Below are 19613 nucleotides of genomic sequence, written 5' to 3' on the forward strand. Positions count from 1 at the left end.
GATGAGGGCCCCCGCCACATAAATAGCAGATATGCTTCAAATCCTTTCTCCCCATGAGGCAAAGAGGGAAATTGACCTGTGGTCTTCTCTATCCCAGGTGAGTACGCTACCTACTGGGCTAACAGTTATGAGGGAGGCCATCTTCCTCCTTCTCGCATCACGGCTCAGGCTCCATTGGTGAGGTAGGCAGAGGAACAGCTATCTTTCACAGGTCAGGAATCACTCTGGGGTTTAAGAAGTCGGACGCCAAGATGGTGGCTGCAGTGCACATGCCCCGAGCCTGAAACATAGGCACCTGAGGATATTTCATTGCAACAACTTAGGTGCCAAGGGAGTTTAGGGTGCTACAGAGTTTCACAGCAGCTAAACAAGAGTTTTGTGATTCCCAGGGGTGCCTAAATGTGGGATTGAGGCACCTCAAGTGGCAGATAGGTCCCTAAATCTCTTCGTGAATCCAAGCCAGGGAAATTAACTCCTTCTACTGCATTTAGGTTTGAAATAGTCACAGTGCCGCTCAGGTCCAGGCTCAGATTTTCTGTCCTTCTTGAACACGAGCAAAACAGAGAAATGGTTTTAAAACTTCTTGGTGGAGGAGGAAACAATCTGCTGGATCTCTTCCCGAATCCTCTCCTTGTTGTTGAATATGTTCATCTTTGCTCTTTTGAGGAGTTCTTTGACATCATCCTCTTTGTAGGAAAAATGAAAGGTGGAATATCTCTCTCTGAAGTCATGTATTTTATCTAGAAATAAAAGGGATGAGAAGTGCCAAAGAGAGAAAAACAGTGGTACTGTTTTAAACTTTTACAGATTCTAGAAGTATAGAATCCAGGTATCTAAAGAGGTAGGGGAACAACATGGCCAACTCCTGAGATTTTCATAGAATCATAGGAATGTCATGCTGAAAGGACCTCGAGAGGTCACTAAGTCCAGCTTCCTGTGCTGAGGCAGGACCAAGTGAACCTACATCATCCTTGACAGGTGTTTGTCCAAGTTGCTTCTAAAATCTTATGATGGTGGTCCCACTACATCCCTTGGAAGCTATTCCAGAGTGTAACTACCTTTAGCCTTAGAAAGGTTTTTTTTCTTCAAAAATACCATGTGACCAGATAACTAGCGAAGTTATCATAGACAATAAAGGGGAAGGGATTCAGATCTGGATAAGTAAAGAAAAGTCACAGATTTTCTGGCAAATCTGAATGTATTAAAATCAGCAGGGCCTATTGCTATTCACCCAAGAGCACTGAAGGAATTAGCTGAAGAAAACTTTGAGCCACTAGCAACAATATTTACAAACTAATGCAGGGTTTCTTAAACAGGGGTCACTGCTTTTGTCGGGAAAGTCCCTGGCGGGCCAGGACAGTGCGTTTACCTGCCCCGCCTGCAGGTCCAGCCAATTGCAGCTCCCACTGGCTGCGGATCGCTGCTATGGGCCAATGGGAGCTGCTGGAAGCAGCGCAGGCTGAGGGACTTACTATTCACCGCTTCCAGCAGCTCCCATTGGCCCGGAGCAGCGATCCGCAGCCAGTGGGAGCCGCAATCGGCTGGACTTGCAGATGGGGCAGGTAAACATACTGATCCAGCCACCAGGGGCTTTCCCTACACAAACGGCGACTCCTGTTTGAGAAACTCTGAACTAATGGATAACAGGAGAGGTCCCAGAAGACTGTAGGAGGGCTAACCTAGTGACCATCTTTAAGAGGAGAAAAAAGGAAGAGCCAGGCAACTATAGACCAGTCAGCCTGACTTTGATGCTTGGGAAGCTACTAGAGCAATGTATACCTGGAGGACAAAGAGCACTAACAGACAGCCTAGGCTTATCAAGAACAAATAATGCCAACTAGTTTGATTTCCTTCTTTGACAGGGTAACTGATTTGGTGGATGGGGAAATGCGGTGGACATAATATACCTGGATTTCAGCAAGACTTTTGACACCGTCTCACATAACATTCTGATAAGTAAGCGGAAGAAATGCAGGCTTGACAGAACTACAATTAAGTGGATACATAATTGGTTAAACAACGAGAAATAAGGAGTAACTATTAATGGAATAGTGTTGGATCGGAGGGAGACCTTCAGTGGGGTTCCACAGTGATCTGTTCTAGGTCTGATGTTGTTTAACATCTTTATTAATGACCAGGATGTAGGAAGAAAGAGCATACTGATGAAGTTTGCAGATGACGCAAAGCTAGGGAGGTTGCCAAAACATTGGAGGATAGAGATAAAATTTAGAGGGATCTAGACAAATTGGAGCACTGGATTATAGGCAACAAAAATAAATTAAACATAGACAGTTGTAAGGTGCTACACGTAGGGAGGAAAAACTAAAAGAACAAGTACAGAATGAGGGGCAAATATGGGAGTTGTGGTGGATCACAACCTCAACATGAGTCAGTAATGTGATGCTGTTGCAAAATAAGCAAATGCAATTTTAGTTTGCATTAACAGAGGCACAGCATGCAAATCAGAGGTGCTTGGTGCTGGGTAGGTCTCAGCTGGAGCATTGTGTCCAGTTTTGGTCACCAATGTATAGAAGGGATATAGAGAAACTGGAAATGATCCATAGGTGACTGACAAAGATGATCAAAGGGATGGAATGCATGCCGTACGAGCAAAGGCTGAAGGAGCTCGGTATGTTTAGTTTGGAAAAGAGGAGATTAAGGGGAGACAAGATGGGACATGACAAGAGGCAATGGGTTCAAACTACAGTAGAGCATTTTTAGATTAAATCTCAGGAAAATCTTTCTAACAGTACGAAGAGAAGGACAATGGAACAGACTGCTTAAGGAGGTCATGGAAGCTCCTTCCCTGGAGGTTCTCAAAAGGAGGCGGATAGACATCTACCTGGGTTGGTTTAGACACATCAACTCCTGCATTTTGGCAGGGGTTTAGACTAAAATCATAGAATATCATGGTTGGAAGGGATCTCAAGAGGTCATCTAGTCCAACCCCCTGCTCAAACCAGGACCAATTTCCAACTAAATCATCTCAGCCAGGGCTTTGTCAAGCCTGACCTTAAAAACCTCTAAGGAAGGAGATTCTCCCACCTCCCTAGGTAATCCATTCCAGTGCTTCACGGCCCTCCTAGTAAAAAAGTTTTTCTTAATATCCAACCTAAACCTCCCCCACTGCAACTTGAGACCATTACTCCTTGTTCTGTCATCTGGTACCACTGACAATAGTCTAGATCCATTCTCTTTGGAACCCCCTTTCAGGTAGTTGAAAGCAGCTATCAAATCCCCTCTCTTTCTTCTCTTCTGCAGACTAAACAATCCCAGTTCCCTCAGCCTCTCCTCATAAGTCATGTGCTCCATAATCATTTTTGCTGCTCTCTGCTGGACTCTTTCCAATTTTTTCACATCCTTCTTGCAGTGCGGTGCCCAAAACTGGACGCAGTACTCCAGATGAGGTATCACCAATACCAAATAGAGGGGAATGATCATGTCCCTCGATCTGCTGGCAATGCCCCTACTTATACATCCCAAAATGCTGTTAGCCTTCTTGGTAACAGGGCACACTCTTGACTCATATAGATGACCATTGTGGTCCCTTCTAACCCTATGATTCTATTATTCTAATAGCAAAGCTAAATCTCCTTTGCTGCAGATTAAGCCCATGACTTCTTGTCCTATCTTCAGTGGACATGGAGAAATATTGATCACCTTCCTATTTATAAGAGCCCTTAACATATTTTAAGACTGTTGTCAGGTCCCCCTTCAGTCTGATTGTGAGTCTCACAATATTTCTTTTTCTTTTTCTTGAAGGTTCAGCTCCTGCAGACAAGGGGTTATATGAGGATCTCAGCTTATATTTATATTTTTAAAAGTAAGTTTCCAGGCTGTAGGTTTCAGAGTAAAACCTGACATTGTGACACTAATGCTCTGTGAAGACTCAGAAACCAGCAAACAAATCAAAATGACAAAACACTCATTGTTTTGTTAAAAAATTCATGATTTTAAGCCCATCTCATGCCTCTAATGCAGTCAGTATATCTGTTGATCTATCTATCCCCATACACTGGCATGATGCGGTCAGTATATCTGTTGATCTATCTATCGATCTATCTATCCCCATACACTGGTATGATGCGGTGTGTAGACCTCACAGGCCCTGAAAAATTTAATGTGGACCAATGATGTTACTTGGCTGCACCTGGAGGCAGAGTCAAACTTAACTGAAGGTGAGTCCCAGCTGGGCAGAGAGCTGGGAGGCAGGAGATTCAGAGAAGAAGGGGGCTGCAAGGAGGACCTCTCTCTGTGATAGGCAGTGGAGAGACACGGAAGAGAGTTGGCCCATGAGACTGTCCCAAGTGTGGAAATCTGGCAAGAGGTTGTGAGAGAAAGCAGCCACTGGAACAGAGCAGGCTCCAGTACTAAGCCCTGATCAAAGGGCAGGATTTGGAGAACCAGGGAGAGAGCCCTGGAAGTTGCTCAGCAGAGGAACAAAGCAACAGGGACAGATAAGAGGCCAAGCCTGAGGAGGGTGGAAATTGGTTTGAGTTTATCCTTTTATCTTGGGATTTTTGTGAGAGGATTCCAAGGGAGAGCCCAGGCCCTGAAAGAAGGCTGAACCTAGAAAGGTTGTGGAGGGAGAAGGCCGGTGAAAGGCCACCGTAAAAAGAAACCCAGGGAGGCAACAGCAGCAGAAGCCTGAAGAATCAGACCTAGAGTTGCCAACTTTCTAATTGCACAAAACTGAACATTTCTGCCCCTCCCCTTCCCTGGGGCCCCAGCCCTTCACTGAAACCCTGCCCCCACTTGCTCCATCCTCCCTCCCTCTGTCACTTCCTCTCCTCCACTCTCACTCACATTCACCAGGCTGGGGCAGGGGGTTGGGTGGTTGGAGGGGGACGAGGGCTGTGGGTGGGAGCTTTGGGTATAAGCTCTGAGGTGGGGTCAAGACTGAGGGATTTGGGGTGTGGGAAGGGATTCTAGCCTGGGGAAGGGTGTCGGGGTGCAGGGGTGGGTACCACCTCTGGTCTGGGTGTGTGGGCTCCGGGTGGGGCCAGAAATGAGGGGCTCGGGGTGTGGGAGAGAGCATGGGGATGGGGCAGGGAATTGGGGCATGAGGGGGGTGAGGACTCCAGGTGGGGGGTGGAGGCTCCGGGGTGGGGCTGGGGATGAAGAGTTTGGTGTGGAGGAAGGGATTCTGGGATGGGGCTGAGGGGTTCAGAGTGCAGGAGGGTGTGAGGGCTCTGGCTGGGGGTATGGGCTTCAGGGTAGTGCCAGGGATAAGGAGTTTGGGGTACAGGAGGGGACTGGGGCAGGGTGTTGGGAAAGATGTGAGCTCTGGGATGGAGTTTGGGTGCTGGAGGAGACTCTGGGGTGGGCCAGATGGTTGGGATGCAGGAGAGGCTTCAGGGTGCGGGGTCCCATAGGCACTTACCTGGGCTCCCGGGAGTTGGCCGCCAGGTCCCTGCCTCTTCTAGATGCACAGGCAGCCAGGGCGGCTCCATGCGCTGCCCTTGCACATGCAGGCACTGCCCTCGCACATGCAGGCGCTGCCCTCGCAGCTCCCACTGGTCATGGTTCCCAGACCTGGCCCTCGAAACAGGGATAGCATGTGGAGCTGGCCCTCGAAACAGGAGCAGCATGTGGAGCCTCCCTGGCCACCTTGCGTCTAGGGGCTGCAGTGACCTGGCAGCCGCTTCTGGGAGCCACACGGAGCTAGGGCAGACAAGGAGCCTGCCTTAGCCCTGGGCCCCCTGCTGTGCTGCCAACTAGAGCTGCCAGGGTCCCACTTCAACTGGGCATTCCAGTGGAAAACCAGACACCTAGCAACCCTGAACAGAACTTGTCTATTGGCTATAGGGCAAGTGGCATGAGAGGGCCAGGGTTCCCCTACCAGACACTGGAGAAAGTGGCTTAAAGTCATTGAGAAGGGGACAAGGATGACTGGAAGCCGGGGGAAAAGTTGACCAAGGTCCCTAGGACTCAGATTTGGTGCCAGAGATGTGATATAAGAACAATTGCATTTTATTTGTGGGGCCCTTGTACCTGAAAGGGGTGGATTTACATTGTGACCTGGCTGGAGGGACAAGTCCTGGGAAAAGATGGTCCACCAGCATAGGCGCCAACTCCGTTGGTACTCCAGGTCTGGAGTACTCATGAGGAAAAATGTACAAGGTGCTCCACAGCCACCGGCAGCCAAGCTCCCCCGTCCTTGCCTCCTTCTCCTCCCGCACCAAGCATGCTGCGTTTCCGCTCCCCCATCTCAGCGCTTCCCCCCAACCTAACAGCTGTTTGGTGGCACTTAGGACTTTCTGGGAGGGAGGGAGAAAAGCAGGGATGTGGCACACTCAGAGGAGGAGATGTAGAACAGGTAGGGGAGGGACGGGGACTTGGGAGAAGGGGGTGGAATTGGGGGGCGAGGCGGGTACAGGGTCGAGCACCCACCAGGCAGAGGGGAAGTCAGTGCCTATGTCCACCAGAGCGGCCATCAGCTGGGGGCTGTTGATGGGGAGAGAGCTGCTATGTCACCCTTGGCCACAAGGAGGTGCTCTACTGGGGAGTTCTCCTTTCCAACTCTTTCAGTTTATCTATTTTATTTCCCTTCCCTTTGAAAACTAGGGGAAATGCAGAGTAATCTGTCAGCTGCCTTTGTTTGCTGGGCAGCTGTAAGGTTGATGGGAGATTCTTTTGAGCAGCTCAGCTAACAAGTAGCAGATGAAATTCCTTCTTCCCCTCAGGCAAAGCGGGGACTTGAACCACGGCCATCCACATCCTCAGTGACTGCTGTAACCCCCGCGCTAATAGTCATGAGAGAGGGCCTCCCTCCCCTGCATTTGTTGGAGCACACGTGTAGGGCCCAATCCAGCAGGCACCAGAGGCTTCTGGAGGCCTGGGACTGGGCTGCAGTGAATATGTCCGGAGACTGAAACAGGCACTGAGAGAACTTTCCTGCAAAAAACTTAAGCATTGAGCAAATTTAGGCACCTAAGTTGTCTGGTGGCAGTGGAGCAGGGGTTTTGTGATTCCCAGTGAGGCCTTATCCTAACATTTCATTGGGTAAACCGGCAATGAGGCGCTTAAGTCTCTTTATGAATCTAGCCTATAGAGTTTTCGAAGAGGTGTACAATTAAGTTACCTGGAGAGTTTTCCTTGTTGAAGAGTGGGAAGTGCATGACGGTGGGAACGTGCTTCCCTTTGAAGACGTAGCAACTGGAAGGGCTATCTGTGTCTTTCAGCTTTTCTGGGTCTATCTTGGGAAATGGAATGTGATTTGCCTCACAGTACTCGGCAGTTTTCTTGATGGTCTGGGAAGAAGGGAAAAGTGATTTTAAAATAAATAAATAAATAAATAAATAAATAACCATCTCCACTAATAAATGTGATGCCACTAATATGTCCAGACTAGAGAGTTAAAAATATGCCTAACCTATGGGATGGAAACACTCCAAAGAGCCTTTAAGGAAAGGACAAATAGAGGGCCTTCAATGGAAACCACACATGACCCTGTTCCTATGTCTGTGTAGCCAAAATCTTTGTGTAACAATGCATAGTCTGTGGCTGAGCTTTTCAAAACCTCCTAAGAGCTATAGATGTACATTGACATTAGCCCCTTAAGTGGTCTTGAAAACCTCAGCCAAGGGTAACAAGCAGGAATTCAACCCAGATATTCAGCTTCAAAAGCAACAGTGGTGTTACATTTTTGTTTGTTTTTACAAATTCAAAAAAATCTCTATCTGTGGCCACTAGAGGGAGACAATATTACATATGAAACATTGGCGATATGTGAGGCTGAGTTTAGTGAGCTTGCAAAGTTCTAACTGACTTACTGGAACTCAGTTCACATTTCTGCTGACCCCATCTGCTCCTGCTAGAGCACTCTTGTTTCTGTAGGTACTAACAGAAATAAGAAGTGCTCAAACCTATTGATTACCATTCTGGTCATCAGATAGGATTGTGATACACACAAAAGCACACCTTTTGGAGTAAGCAGTTTCCATTTTGTACACTGAGTAAAACTGAACTTTAAGGAATTTCCTCTTCTTCCATGACATCCAAAGGGAAAGAGAGGTCACATTGAGTTGACTCATGATTGATCACACTCCCTTATCCCAAACACAAGTGACCTTGGCAGAGAATAATGTAGATATTCCCAGTATATCCTATCCATCCACACATTTCAAATTGTGATCCGCAGAGCACCTTCAGGGAATCTAAGTTACTGCTGCTAACTACAGTGTAACCTCATTGCATCATGGGTCAAGTCCTGAATATTTGTGCAGTGCCCTGGGCAATGGATTCTTAATCCTGAATGGGGCTTTGGGTGACATCACAATAAACAATGATAGTTACCTCGAAAGGATCCTTATTGCTGAAGTCAAAGGAAAGGATCAGTTTCACTTTCCTTTCCGGACGCAGAACAAGGGGGTAGGCGGAATTGATGCCAATGCCGGCATCAATCAAGTTGATGACTTCATCCTTATCCAAGCCAGTGGATTTAGTATCCCCTGTGAAAGTGCATCCAAGTATTATTTTAGGCTGTGATTTTTCTAATGGGTCACAGTGACGTAGGTGCCCAAATCCTCCTGAATTCCATATGAATTTTCAAAGGTGCCTAAGCTGGCCGATAAACTCCTAGTGGGATTTCCAAAGGCACCTAACCAGGTTAGGTACTGTCAGGCGTATGGACCTGCAGCTAGCCTGCTTACATGCTAACTTAAGCTCTTGGCAGTCTAATGAGCACATCTGGGCACTCACTGACCCACCTGATTAGCCCAAACACCCGACTGGCTGTGGGGATCTGCAGACCTGTTCTTATGACCAGTGGCAGGGCACTGGCTGCTCAAAGCATTCACCCCTGGCTATGAGAGCTCCTGCTCCTACCCTGTCCTCAGCCTTGCACCCACTTTGCCTTGCTGCAGGTAACTGGCTCTGATTCCAGGCCTCTGACTCTGGCTCTGAACCTCAGCTCTGATTCCAGCTACTGATGCCTGCTGTAACCACTAGGCACGACTCCTGTTCTAACTGTTATGCATACTACCCCCATCCTCGTCACTGACAGGCCCCTAATTCCAATTGAAATTAGTGGGAATTAGGTGCCTAATCTGCTGGGTGCATCTGTAATTACCACTACGGGGCAGACTTGCAAAGGTGGGTCAGTGCCGAAGGAAACAGAGATGTCCAGTGAGGTTTTCAAAAGTGCCCAGGTCCCAGAATATTAAAGCTATTTAGGTGCTGTTGTGCTTGGTGCCTAACAGATTTAGGAGACTAAATCTCAATTTTAAAAAGGGATTTAGGCACTGAGGAGCCAAAATCCCATTGACAGTCCACAGTCCTAAATCAGTCACATGTTGTAATGTTGAATAAAGCAACATCTAAATACATTTAACAATCTGGGCCTGGGTGTCTAACTCCCATTAACCTCAGATGTCTGTCCATATCTTTAGGAACCAAGAACTTGCCCTTAGCCACTTTGAAAACCTCAGTTTTAATTTTGAGAAATTAGCCTCTAAACTGTCTCGGTATCACAGGGGCATCATCCATTAACACATATTCAACCCATCATTTTATAAGTATCCATTTTAGGAGAATCCTGGATAACTTATTAAGAAGTTCTGCATTTGCTTTGACACTAGCTCACAACAGAGTCGGCCAACCACAGCAATAACGCATTAACAATCATGTATTCAAAAAAAGCCCCACATTCCCTTCAGTTGCATTTAGTCCCTTTTATTTACTTCTCATGAACACTCAAAAAGTCAATTAGAGCTGGTCAAAAACTGAAAAAAAAATTCCTTCCACCTCCCAAAAACTGTTGAAATTTCAAAGTTGTTTCATTCTACAGGGATGGAAGCTGATTCATTTTCTGTTTGTCATGAACAACAATGACAGAGATTTCAATCCAATAATTTCCCAGGAAATTTTGATATATTTTTTTCCGTGAAAAAGTTAAGTTTAGAAAATGGCCATTTTCTGCTCACAATCAAAATATCAATTGAGAAATGTTGACCAGCTCCAGAGAGCATCTCATGCCTTACAGATAATTGTGGACTCCTTGTAATATCCTTCTAATAAAGCCTTGTAAAGTATGTTTCCACACTGGTTCTCAAATAGCCATGAGTGGATAATGCAAATTAAAAATGTTTCAAAAAATTTGTTGGAACAAAAAACAGAAATTCCCTTTTTACTGTTACTTTTATGCTCCCTCGTGCACAAGAATGTTTGTAGGTCTGTGATAATTGTCATAGTCCTCAACATTCTCCCTCTGTGACCTTGAGAAAGTCATTTCTCATTTTTGTATCTCTGTTGTCCGTTGCTTCAAAGGGAATAATAAGAGGTCTCTGTCTAGAAGGAATTTTTTAGCTGTCATGGGGTACTAAGGTAATATGGCAATAGGGATTACTAAATACAGAATTTGTGATAATTTTCATGACACTATCTTCAAAGCTCTTTATTGGCTATGGTATAGTCATCCCCTCCCATGCCCAACCCTCTGCTGCCCCTATGCCCATTATACTGTATCACCTTCCCTTCCCGACACCCAACCTCTGCCATCCCTACTGCCCATTATACAGTATAGTGCCCCTTCCCCACCCTCACCCTCTGCTGCCCCTAGTAACCATTATACAGTATAGTGCCCTTTCCCTACCCCCACCCTCCGCAGCCCTTAAAGCCCACTATACAGTATAGCCGCCACTTCTCCACCCCCTCCCTCTGCCACTTCTAGTGCCCATTATACAGTATAGCTGCCTCTTCCCTACCCATATCCTCTGCTGCCCTTAGTGCCCATTATACTTGAAGGCCATTGGTCTGAGCCAGTATGGCCGTTCTTATGTTCTCACCTGCTGCTGCTCTCTGCTGCTTATTATACAACACAACTGCCCTTTTCTCATTCCTTTCTGTTTAATCTATTCGCTGCCAAAACAGAACCTTGAAAAAGAGAGCAATTTACCCTATGGATGTACATACATGTGGGAAGGACAATTCAAATGCATTTTGCTTACGACATTTGTACAGAAAGTTATGGGTGCTCCCCCATCTCCAGTGGAAGATACAGATACAGATTTTCCAAAACAATTTACATGCGCTCGATACACTTCCTGTTAGGGAAAATAAATAAATAAATAAAAATAAAAATTGAAGCTGAAAATAAGTAAAAACAAATAACTGAGGAAATCTGTAGACATGTTCTTCCTTTTCTTCCCCCTCTCAGTTGTTAGTAGGTGTGAGTAGGGACAGAGATGAGTATTTGTTGATTCAAAGGCACTGAGGTAGCGTAGTGCCCCTTGTAGAATAATTTCAGTAAACACAGAGGGGATCTTCCCCTGGGGCTGCTGGACTCAGAAGAACAGGTTGTGCCTGTCTGGTATTCTAGCTCTCAGACCAACTGCCAGAACATCATGATGCAAGTTCTCCTGCATGCTGGGCCATTAGGAGTGGTTGTAGCCCCCACTGAAAATGGAAGTTTCTTTGCATTTACACAGACATAACTCAGGAGCACCTCTAGTATAACAGGACATGGAATGAGGATAGAGTGTGAGCAGAGAGCAGCAAATGTGCATGGAACAAGGGGATTATGGAATGAGTGGGCAGGGGTGAAAAGTGGCTGAAATTAGTAGGCAGCAGGTTTAATACAAACAAAAGGAAATAGTTTTTGCACACAATGCACAATTAACCTGTGGAACTCATTGCCATGGAATGTTGTGATGGTCAAAATACAAATGGTTTAAAAAAACCCAACTAGATAAGTTCATGGAAGATAGGCTAAATATCAGGGGTGTAAGACCGTGCTTGGTGTAACCCTAAACCTCTACCTACTGGAAGCCTGGAGGGAAAATCAGAGTTGGATCTCTCCAAAATTGTCCTGTTCTAAGGTCTGGGACTGGCCACTGTCGGAGACAGAATAATGGGCCAGATGAACCATTGTTCTGACCATTAGGCAGTTCTTATGTTCTTATGTGAAATCTAAGGGTAAGAGTTTTGTAAGTATTTAGGCACCTAAAGATGCAGATAGGTGCCTAGTGGGATTTTCAAAAGTGACTAGGAAAGTTAGGAGTAGCAAATGAATGGTAAAAACAGGTGAGATTTGTTGATTTGAGGATATTAACTTTGTATATTTTGAATGTGATGTTAACAGTTTGTATTTTAACTATTTATAAAGCTTTAACTTGCTGACTCTCTGCATCTGCTGCCATTAAATTATCATCTCTTTCCCCATAATTTTCCACAGCTGTGAAAATTTAAAGCAATTAAAAATCAAAAAAATTAAAAACCAGATTGTACCAAGCAAAATTCAAAAATCTAAATCACTGGGAATAGACACCATTAAATTAGGCTTGAATAAAGACTGGGAGTGGATGGGTCATTACACAAAGTAGAACTATTCCCCTTACTGTTACTCACACCTTCTTGTCTATTGTTGGAAATGGGCCATCCTGATTATCACTACAAAAGTTTTTTTTTCTCCTGCTGACAATAGCCCACCTTAACTGATTACACTCTTTATAGTTGGTATGGCAACACCCATTTTTTCATGTTTTCTGTGTAGATATATATCTTCCTACTGTATTTTCCACTGCATGCATCCAATGAAGTGGGCTGTAGCCCACGAAAGCTTATGCGCAAATACATTTGCTAGCCTCTCAGGTGCCACAAGTACTCTTGTTCTTTTTATGAGAAGAGTTGTCAAAACTCTCTCGGTTTTCCCCTTAAAGTGGTGGGGAGTGGGGGGAACAGTAGAACAAAGAGTTGAAACACTCGGAATGATGAATTATGCAGAGAAATTGTTAAATTATGAATGTTCTTCCTTTTAGGACACATCTGGTTCTTTGCTCCCACCTCTGGAGCAATAATTCGGAAAGTCAAGAGGCTGGCTTTCTTTGAAAAGCCCCATCTAAGTGACAAAAGATTTCTATAAAACTTGCCTCCATGTTCTGTTTCAAAAATCCTGCCGAATTCAGCACACTCCTCCATTCTTGCTGCCAAGGTCTTTGAACCCCAGGTGTCGCTCATTTCACAGCACTTCTGGTAGGAATTCTTGCCCTCATGTTCTGCTTAAATAATGGGTGAAATTAAGTTAGATTTGGGACAAGCTTTAGATGTGTTCCGGGGCCCAGGGATTCTCAAAGGGGGGCAAAGGCAGTTTCAGTGCCCAGCTTCCATGAAGGATTTGGGATGTTAACTCCCTTAGGCTCTTTTGAAAACCTCAGCCTGTGTGTACTGGAACAGCCCTGGGCATTTGTGAAAATATTGCTATGTTGTCATGGAACCAAGCAGGCAGCAATTCTTTCACCTGATAACTGGGATTACCTAAGGTGCCTAAGGAAGTCAACTCTAGACACATTTGAAAATCCCATTTTAAATGATTAGACACAGGGACAGGTGGTAAGTCTAGTCCCGCTGGTCCACTTGCCTTTCAGGACTTCCTTCAGCTTCTCAGAGACTCCCTTGCAGTCTTCCCCAGCTGAGGCATGACTGTGAAACTGCAGGAGGAGGAGGGCACTCCGACAATGTGCACAAGCGCAACGAGTACCTGGGAGGAAAGAGAACATAATGTGGCCAGCAGGCAGCTGTTTATCCTGTGAGCCCCCAGATGTGGAGAGAGGAAAGACTCATGTCCTCAGTGCCCAAAGTCTCTTAACAGCAGGGATGCAATGGCCAGTGTAGGGTCAGACACCTGGCTGCTGAATCTGTTTGTACCTGGTGTCCTAGAACATCAGGCCACACTTCAGTAGATGGAGTGCAATGGTTAGAATTCACCTCCCACTGGCACCTAGCTTACGGTGTGAGCTACCTGGGGCTGACCAGGACTCCTCAAATTTTATGTATGTATTTATTTATTTTATTGAAAATGACTGTTCAACCAAATTGGAATTTTGGTTAAAAAGAAATGGTTTTCAGATGAAAAACTGAAAACACAAATTTTGATTAAAATAATCCATTGATATATTCCAAGGCCAGAAGAGACCATGGCAGTCAACTAGTCTGACATCTTGTGTAACACAATAAACTGTATTCACTGGTTTGGTTTCACATAAATTATTTGTTTTATTTTATTTTTTTTTACTGAAAATGAGCATTTTTTCTCTCATACATTTTACTAAAAACTGAAATGTTTTACCATATCCAGCTTTTGAAAACTAAAGAAAAAATCAGTCTCAGTTTTGTTTTATTGTCTGAACCTTCCTCAGCTTCTCGCAGAAAACACTTTTCAATGTGTTCTAGTGCTGATGTGAAAACAACTTGAGCCCTGTAGAGATAAATGCACATGCCAGGTAGAAGTGTATTCCCTATGGATTTCACCCTATAGATCTAGGATTTAGGTATCCAACTTCTATTGAAATTGAACGGAAGTCAGGCATCTAATTCCATTAGGCTCATTTAAAAAAATCCCACCATTGATGCTGATGTTATTCATCAGCATCTTGAAGAACTGGGGCTACGATTATCAAGCAAACCTCAGGAAGGTAGGAACTCAACTTCCATTACAATTTATATTCTTTTGAAAATCCCATCATTAAAGAATAGATTGTCATGTGGCATGGCAGAGATCGGGGGGGACGGGTGGTAGTTAATAAAGGCTGTGAATGACAATCTGTATATCCAGATATATAATGTCTTACCTCCTCCAAGTGGAGGTATGGACATTTCTGATGTGTTTTCTGCAAGAAACAAACAAACCACCAGTTAGAATTATGTAGTTACCGATTCTCTGGCCTCCTAACACCCAGAGCCTGCCCCTGATAGCCTGTCCGAAATTCAAACATTAGCAGCATTTTCCTCACCTGTCAACCTGACTCCATCAGCCCCCTCTTTGGTCCCACCCTGCAGCACCTTCTTGCATCAATATGAAACATCCTTAGTACCTAGCACAACTCCACCCAGGCCAACTCTTAACAGAATGTTGGGGTCACAATGGTTGACATTCCCATGTGGTGCAGGATTGCAATGGAACAAGGAGCCCACAAGAAACTCCTTTCAGCCATGCTGCCAAACCCAGAATCATGGGTTTCTCCAGAGGTGCAAACAGAGAAGGACAGGGGGATATTCCCCACACATACTGAAATGTCAACCAGTTTCAGCTTTGAGCTGATTCTTGCTGACTAAACTCTGAGGAGGCCTTTTGAGCATTCTAAGATAAATGCAACCACCACTGCTTGGCATCACCTAGCTGGTCCTGGAACTACAGAGGTAAAGGAAAGTTCACCTCTATCTGATCAGGCAGTTGAGACAGAGAAGTAACTACAAGAAACTCTGTTCTTTGCAGGGGGTTTATCTAATTTAACTTAGTTGAACTGGATTAAGCCCCGTATGGGAAAGGTGAATCAGGCCCAGTGATCTGAGGAATACAATACCCACATCTTCCATGTGTAGGCATGTCCATTTCTGGCAGCTGTCTTAGAACAAATAATACAAAAACTCATTAGGACTATATAGTTAGCTCCTCTCTGGCTTCCAACCACCTGCAGCTGGCTCTGTCCAGTCTGCTCCAAATTCAAGCACTAAAATTATCTTCCTCACTTGCCAGCCTGACCCCCACAATGCACACTTTCATCCCTCTCTAAATGTCCTTCTTGCATCAACTTCTAACACCCTCTGTGCCTGGAACAACTCCACCCAGCCAATTCTTAGCAGAGATTTAGGGTTATAATGGGTGATATCCCCATATGGCAAGGGATTGTAATGGCATAAGGACACCAACAGAAATGCCTCTTCAGAAAGCACTGCCAAACCTGAAGTCACTGAATTTTCCACAGGTACAATCAGATAAGGGTAGGGGACATTTCCCACTCAGGCTCAAATGACAATGAATTTGAGATGTGAGCCACCTCATGCTGACTTTGCTCTGAGAAGGCCATTTGGGCCCACTGGGATAAGTCCACCTACCACTGAAAAGCTTAAAATATACTGGTTCTTGTAGACCTCCCATGAGAAGCAAACCAACACCCCATTAGTATTCTATAATTATCACCTCCATGACACCTAACTCACACAACCTCCAGCCAGTCAAAAAAATCAGTCATCCTCCCCATCCACCTGATTAGTTCAGCATAAAAGCATAAGAACGGCCATAATAGACCAAACCATCTAGGCCACTATTCTGCCAGACACTGGGCAATGTCAGGTGCTCCAGAGGGAATGAACTAAACTGGTAATCATAGAATCACAGAATATTAGGGTTGGAAGGGACCTCAGGAGGTCATCTAGTCCAACTCCCTGCTCAAAACAGGACCAATCCCCAACTAAATCATCCCAGCCAAGGCTTTGCCAAGACTGACCTTAAAAACCTCCAAGGAAGGGGATTCTACCACATTCTTAGGTAACCCATTCCAGTGCTTCACCACCCTCCTAGTGATTTTTTTCCCCTAATATCCAACCTAAACCTCCCACGCTGCAACTTGAGACCATTACTCCTGGTTCTGTCATCTGCTGTCACTGAAAACAGTCTAGATCCATCCTCTTTGGAACCCCCTTTCAGGTAGTTAAAGGCAGCTATCAAATCCCCCCTCATTCTTCTCTTCTGCAAAATAAATAAGCCCAGTTCCCTCAGTCTCTCCTCAGTCACGTTCCCAAGCCCCCTAATCATTTTTGTTGCCCTCTGCTGGACTCTTTTCAATTTTTCGACATCCTTCCTGTAGTGTGGGGTCCAAAACTGGACAGAACACTCCAGATGAGGCCTCACTAATGTCTAATAGAGGAGAATGATCACGTCCCTTGATCTGCTGGCAAGGTTCCCAGTCATACAGCCCAAAATGCTGTCAACCTTCCTGGCAACAAGGGCACACTGTTGAGTCATATCCATCTTCTCGTCCACTGTAACCCCTCGGTCCTTTTCTGCAGAACTGCTGCCTAGTCACTCGGCCCCTAGTCTGTAGCAGTGCATGGGATTCTTCTGTCCTAAGTGCAGGACTCTGCACTTGTCCTTGTTGAACCTCATCACATTTCTTTTGGCCCAATCCTCTAATTTGTCCAGGCCCCTCTGTACCCTATTCCTATTCTCCAGAGTATCTACCACTCCTCCCAGTTTAGTATCATCTGAAAACTTGCTGAGAGTGCAGTCTACACCATCCTCCAGATCACTAATGAAGATATTGAACAAAACTGACCCCAGGACTGATCCTTGGGGCACTCCACTTGATACTGGATGCCAACTAGACACGGAGCCATTGATCACTACTCGCTGAGCCTGATGATCTAGCCAGCTTTTTATCCACTTTATAGTCCATTCATCCAACCCATACTTATTTAACTTGCTGGTAGGAATATTGTGGGAGATGGTATCAAAATCTTTGCTAAAGTCACGGAATAGCACGTCCCCTGCTTGTACTTGTAATGATACAACAAGATCCAAGAGCCAGACATAGAATCTAGACAAATTCAGACTGGAAATAATGTGTAATTTTTTTAACTCTGAGAGTGATTTACCACTGGAAAATCTTACCAAAGGTCATGGTAGATTCTCCATCATAGGCAATTTTTACATCCAAATTGGGTGTTTTAATTAAAAGCAACTGCTCTATAAATTATTTTGGAGTAGTTCTCTGGCCTGTGTTATACAGCAGTTTGGGCTAGATGGTCACACTGGTCCCTTCTGGCCTTGGAATCTATGATTCTCTTGTCGATAATAATTTCTGCCTTTTTAGGTTTAGCTTATATCTCATTGAAAGTGGTTTAAGGTAATACAAGAAAGCCACTCTTATACCAGAACAAGAGCATCCACATGAGGGTTATTCTAATATAATTATACTTGGATAACTGGTAACATTTCCCATGTAGAGAAGTCACATATTTGCTTTCAGTGTGATTTTGTTCTGGGCAAGCATTTATCAGAAAGATACTATGTGTGTTAACACTCATTAGAAAGGGTGAATGAGACTCATGAAACTCACATATATCATTAATGCAAATGGCTTGATTTAGCTCTAACTTGGTCTACACTTATAAGGCATATGTAGGTTAGAACAGGAGTGAAAAAAACACACACATCACTGTATAGACTAACAGACGTTTTGGAGCATGAGCTTTCGTGCTGAATACCCACTTCGTCGGATACATGTAGTGGAAATCTCCAGGGGCAGGTATATATATGCAAGCAAGAAGCAGGCTAGAAATAATGAGGTTAGTTCAATCAGGGAATGTGAGGCCCTCTTCTAGCAGCTGAGGTGTGAAAACCAAGGAAGGAGAAACTGGTTTTATAGTTGGCAAGCCATTCACAGTCTTTGTTTAATCTCTTCTGGGCTGAGTGTGTAGTTGGATAGATTGACAATATTGCTGGGGGTACCACGGTTGTGGCCCCATGTGTCTGGTAGGAGTTTAGACAGCTTACAGTCCTTTTTCCTTTGTAGAGAGACGAAGTGAGTAATGTAGATCTCCTGTCTTATTTTAGTGAAGTCCGTTTGTATGGAAGTTTGGTTATTAATGAGAGTCTCCAGGTTGGAGAGCTCTTTTTGATGTTTTCCTGTTTGCTGTATAGGATGCTGATCAGGTGGTTCCTCAGTTTCTTTGATAGAGTATGACATAATACAGATTTTTCCAGACTCTGGAAAAATTCCATTACTATTTCAACAGCTTTCACTCCACCATCAACCTCAGCCTGGACCAATCTACACAGGAGGTCCACTTCCTAGACACCATGGTGCAAATAAGCGATGGTCACATTAACACCACCCTATACCGAAAACCTACCGACTGCTATGCCTACCTTTATGCCTTCAGCTTCTATCCCAGGCACACCACACGATCTGTTGCCTACAGCCAAGCACTGAGGTACAACTGCATCTGCTCTAATCCCTCAGACAGAGACCAACACCTACAAAATCTCCAACAAGCATTCTCAAAACTACAATGCCCACGAGGAAATAAGGAAACAGATCAACAGAGCCAGACGTGTACCCAGAAGCCTCCTACTGCAAGACAAACCCAAGAAAGAAACCAACAGGACTCCACTGGCCATCACATACAGTCCGCAGCTAAGACCCCTGTCATAAACAGATAGTTAAGGGTTAATGTCTCTTTCACCTGTAAAGGGTTAACAAACAGTGAACCTGGAACACTTGACCAGAGGACCAATCAGGAGACAAGATACTTTCAAATCTCGGTGGAGGGAAGTCTTTGTTTATGTGTTCTTTGTCCATATTCTCTCTGGGTTCTGAGGGGGACCAGACATGCAAGCAGATTCCTCCAATCTTTCTGAAAAAATCTCTTTAGTAAGTACCAGGAAAAAGGCGAGTTTAGTCTTTTAATTGTTTTCTGTATTTGCAAATGTGTATTTTGCTGGAAATATTTTAAATTGTATTTTTGCTGGGGGGAGGCTTCTCTCTAGTGTCTATAAGCTGAAAGACCCTGTAATATACCATCTTGAATTTACAGAGATGATCTTTACTCTTTCTTTCTTTTATTAAAAGTTTTCTTTTTAAAAGACCTGATTGATTTTCCCCCTTGTTAAGGCTCAAAGGAAACTGAGTCAGTACTCACCAGGGAATTGGTGGGAGAGAGGAGGGGTGGAGGTGGAATTCCTCTGTGTTTTAAAATTCTAGGAGTTTGAATCACAGTGATCTTCCAGGGTAACCCAGGGAGGGGAAGCCTTGGAGAGGCAATGGTGGGGGAAAGGGTTTACTTTCCTTGTGACAAGATCCAGGGGATCTGAGTCTTGGGGTCTCCAGAGAAGG

At 44.8% G+C, this 19613-nt stretch overlaps 1 protein-coding gene across 1 annotated transcript in view; it reads right to left on the reverse strand.

The window, feature by feature from the left end:
- Positions 1-573: 573 nt before the first annotated feature.
- The window catches only part of LOC127040944 (cytosolic phospholipase A2 gamma-like), a 44500-nt gene continuing 25460 nt past the window's right edge, over positions 574-19613 (reverse strand). The window contains 7 exon segments of the mRNA XM_050935475.1: positions 574-740; positions 7085-7253; positions 8299-8453; positions 10950-11041; positions 12866-12995; positions 13358-13477; positions 14568-14606. Of these exon segments, the coding sequence (XP_050791432.1) occupies positions 574-740; positions 7085-7253; positions 8299-8453; positions 10950-11041; positions 12866-12995; positions 13358-13477; positions 14568-14606 (872 nt within the window).

The sequence above is a fragment of the Gopherus flavomarginatus genome, assembly GCF_025201925.1.
Source record: "Gopherus flavomarginatus isolate rGopFla2 chromosome 11 unlocalized genomic scaffold, rGopFla2.mat.asm SUPER_11_unloc_2, whole genome shotgun sequence".
NCBI classification, from domain to species: Eukaryota; Metazoa; Chordata; order Testudines; family Testudinidae; genus Gopherus; species Gopherus flavomarginatus.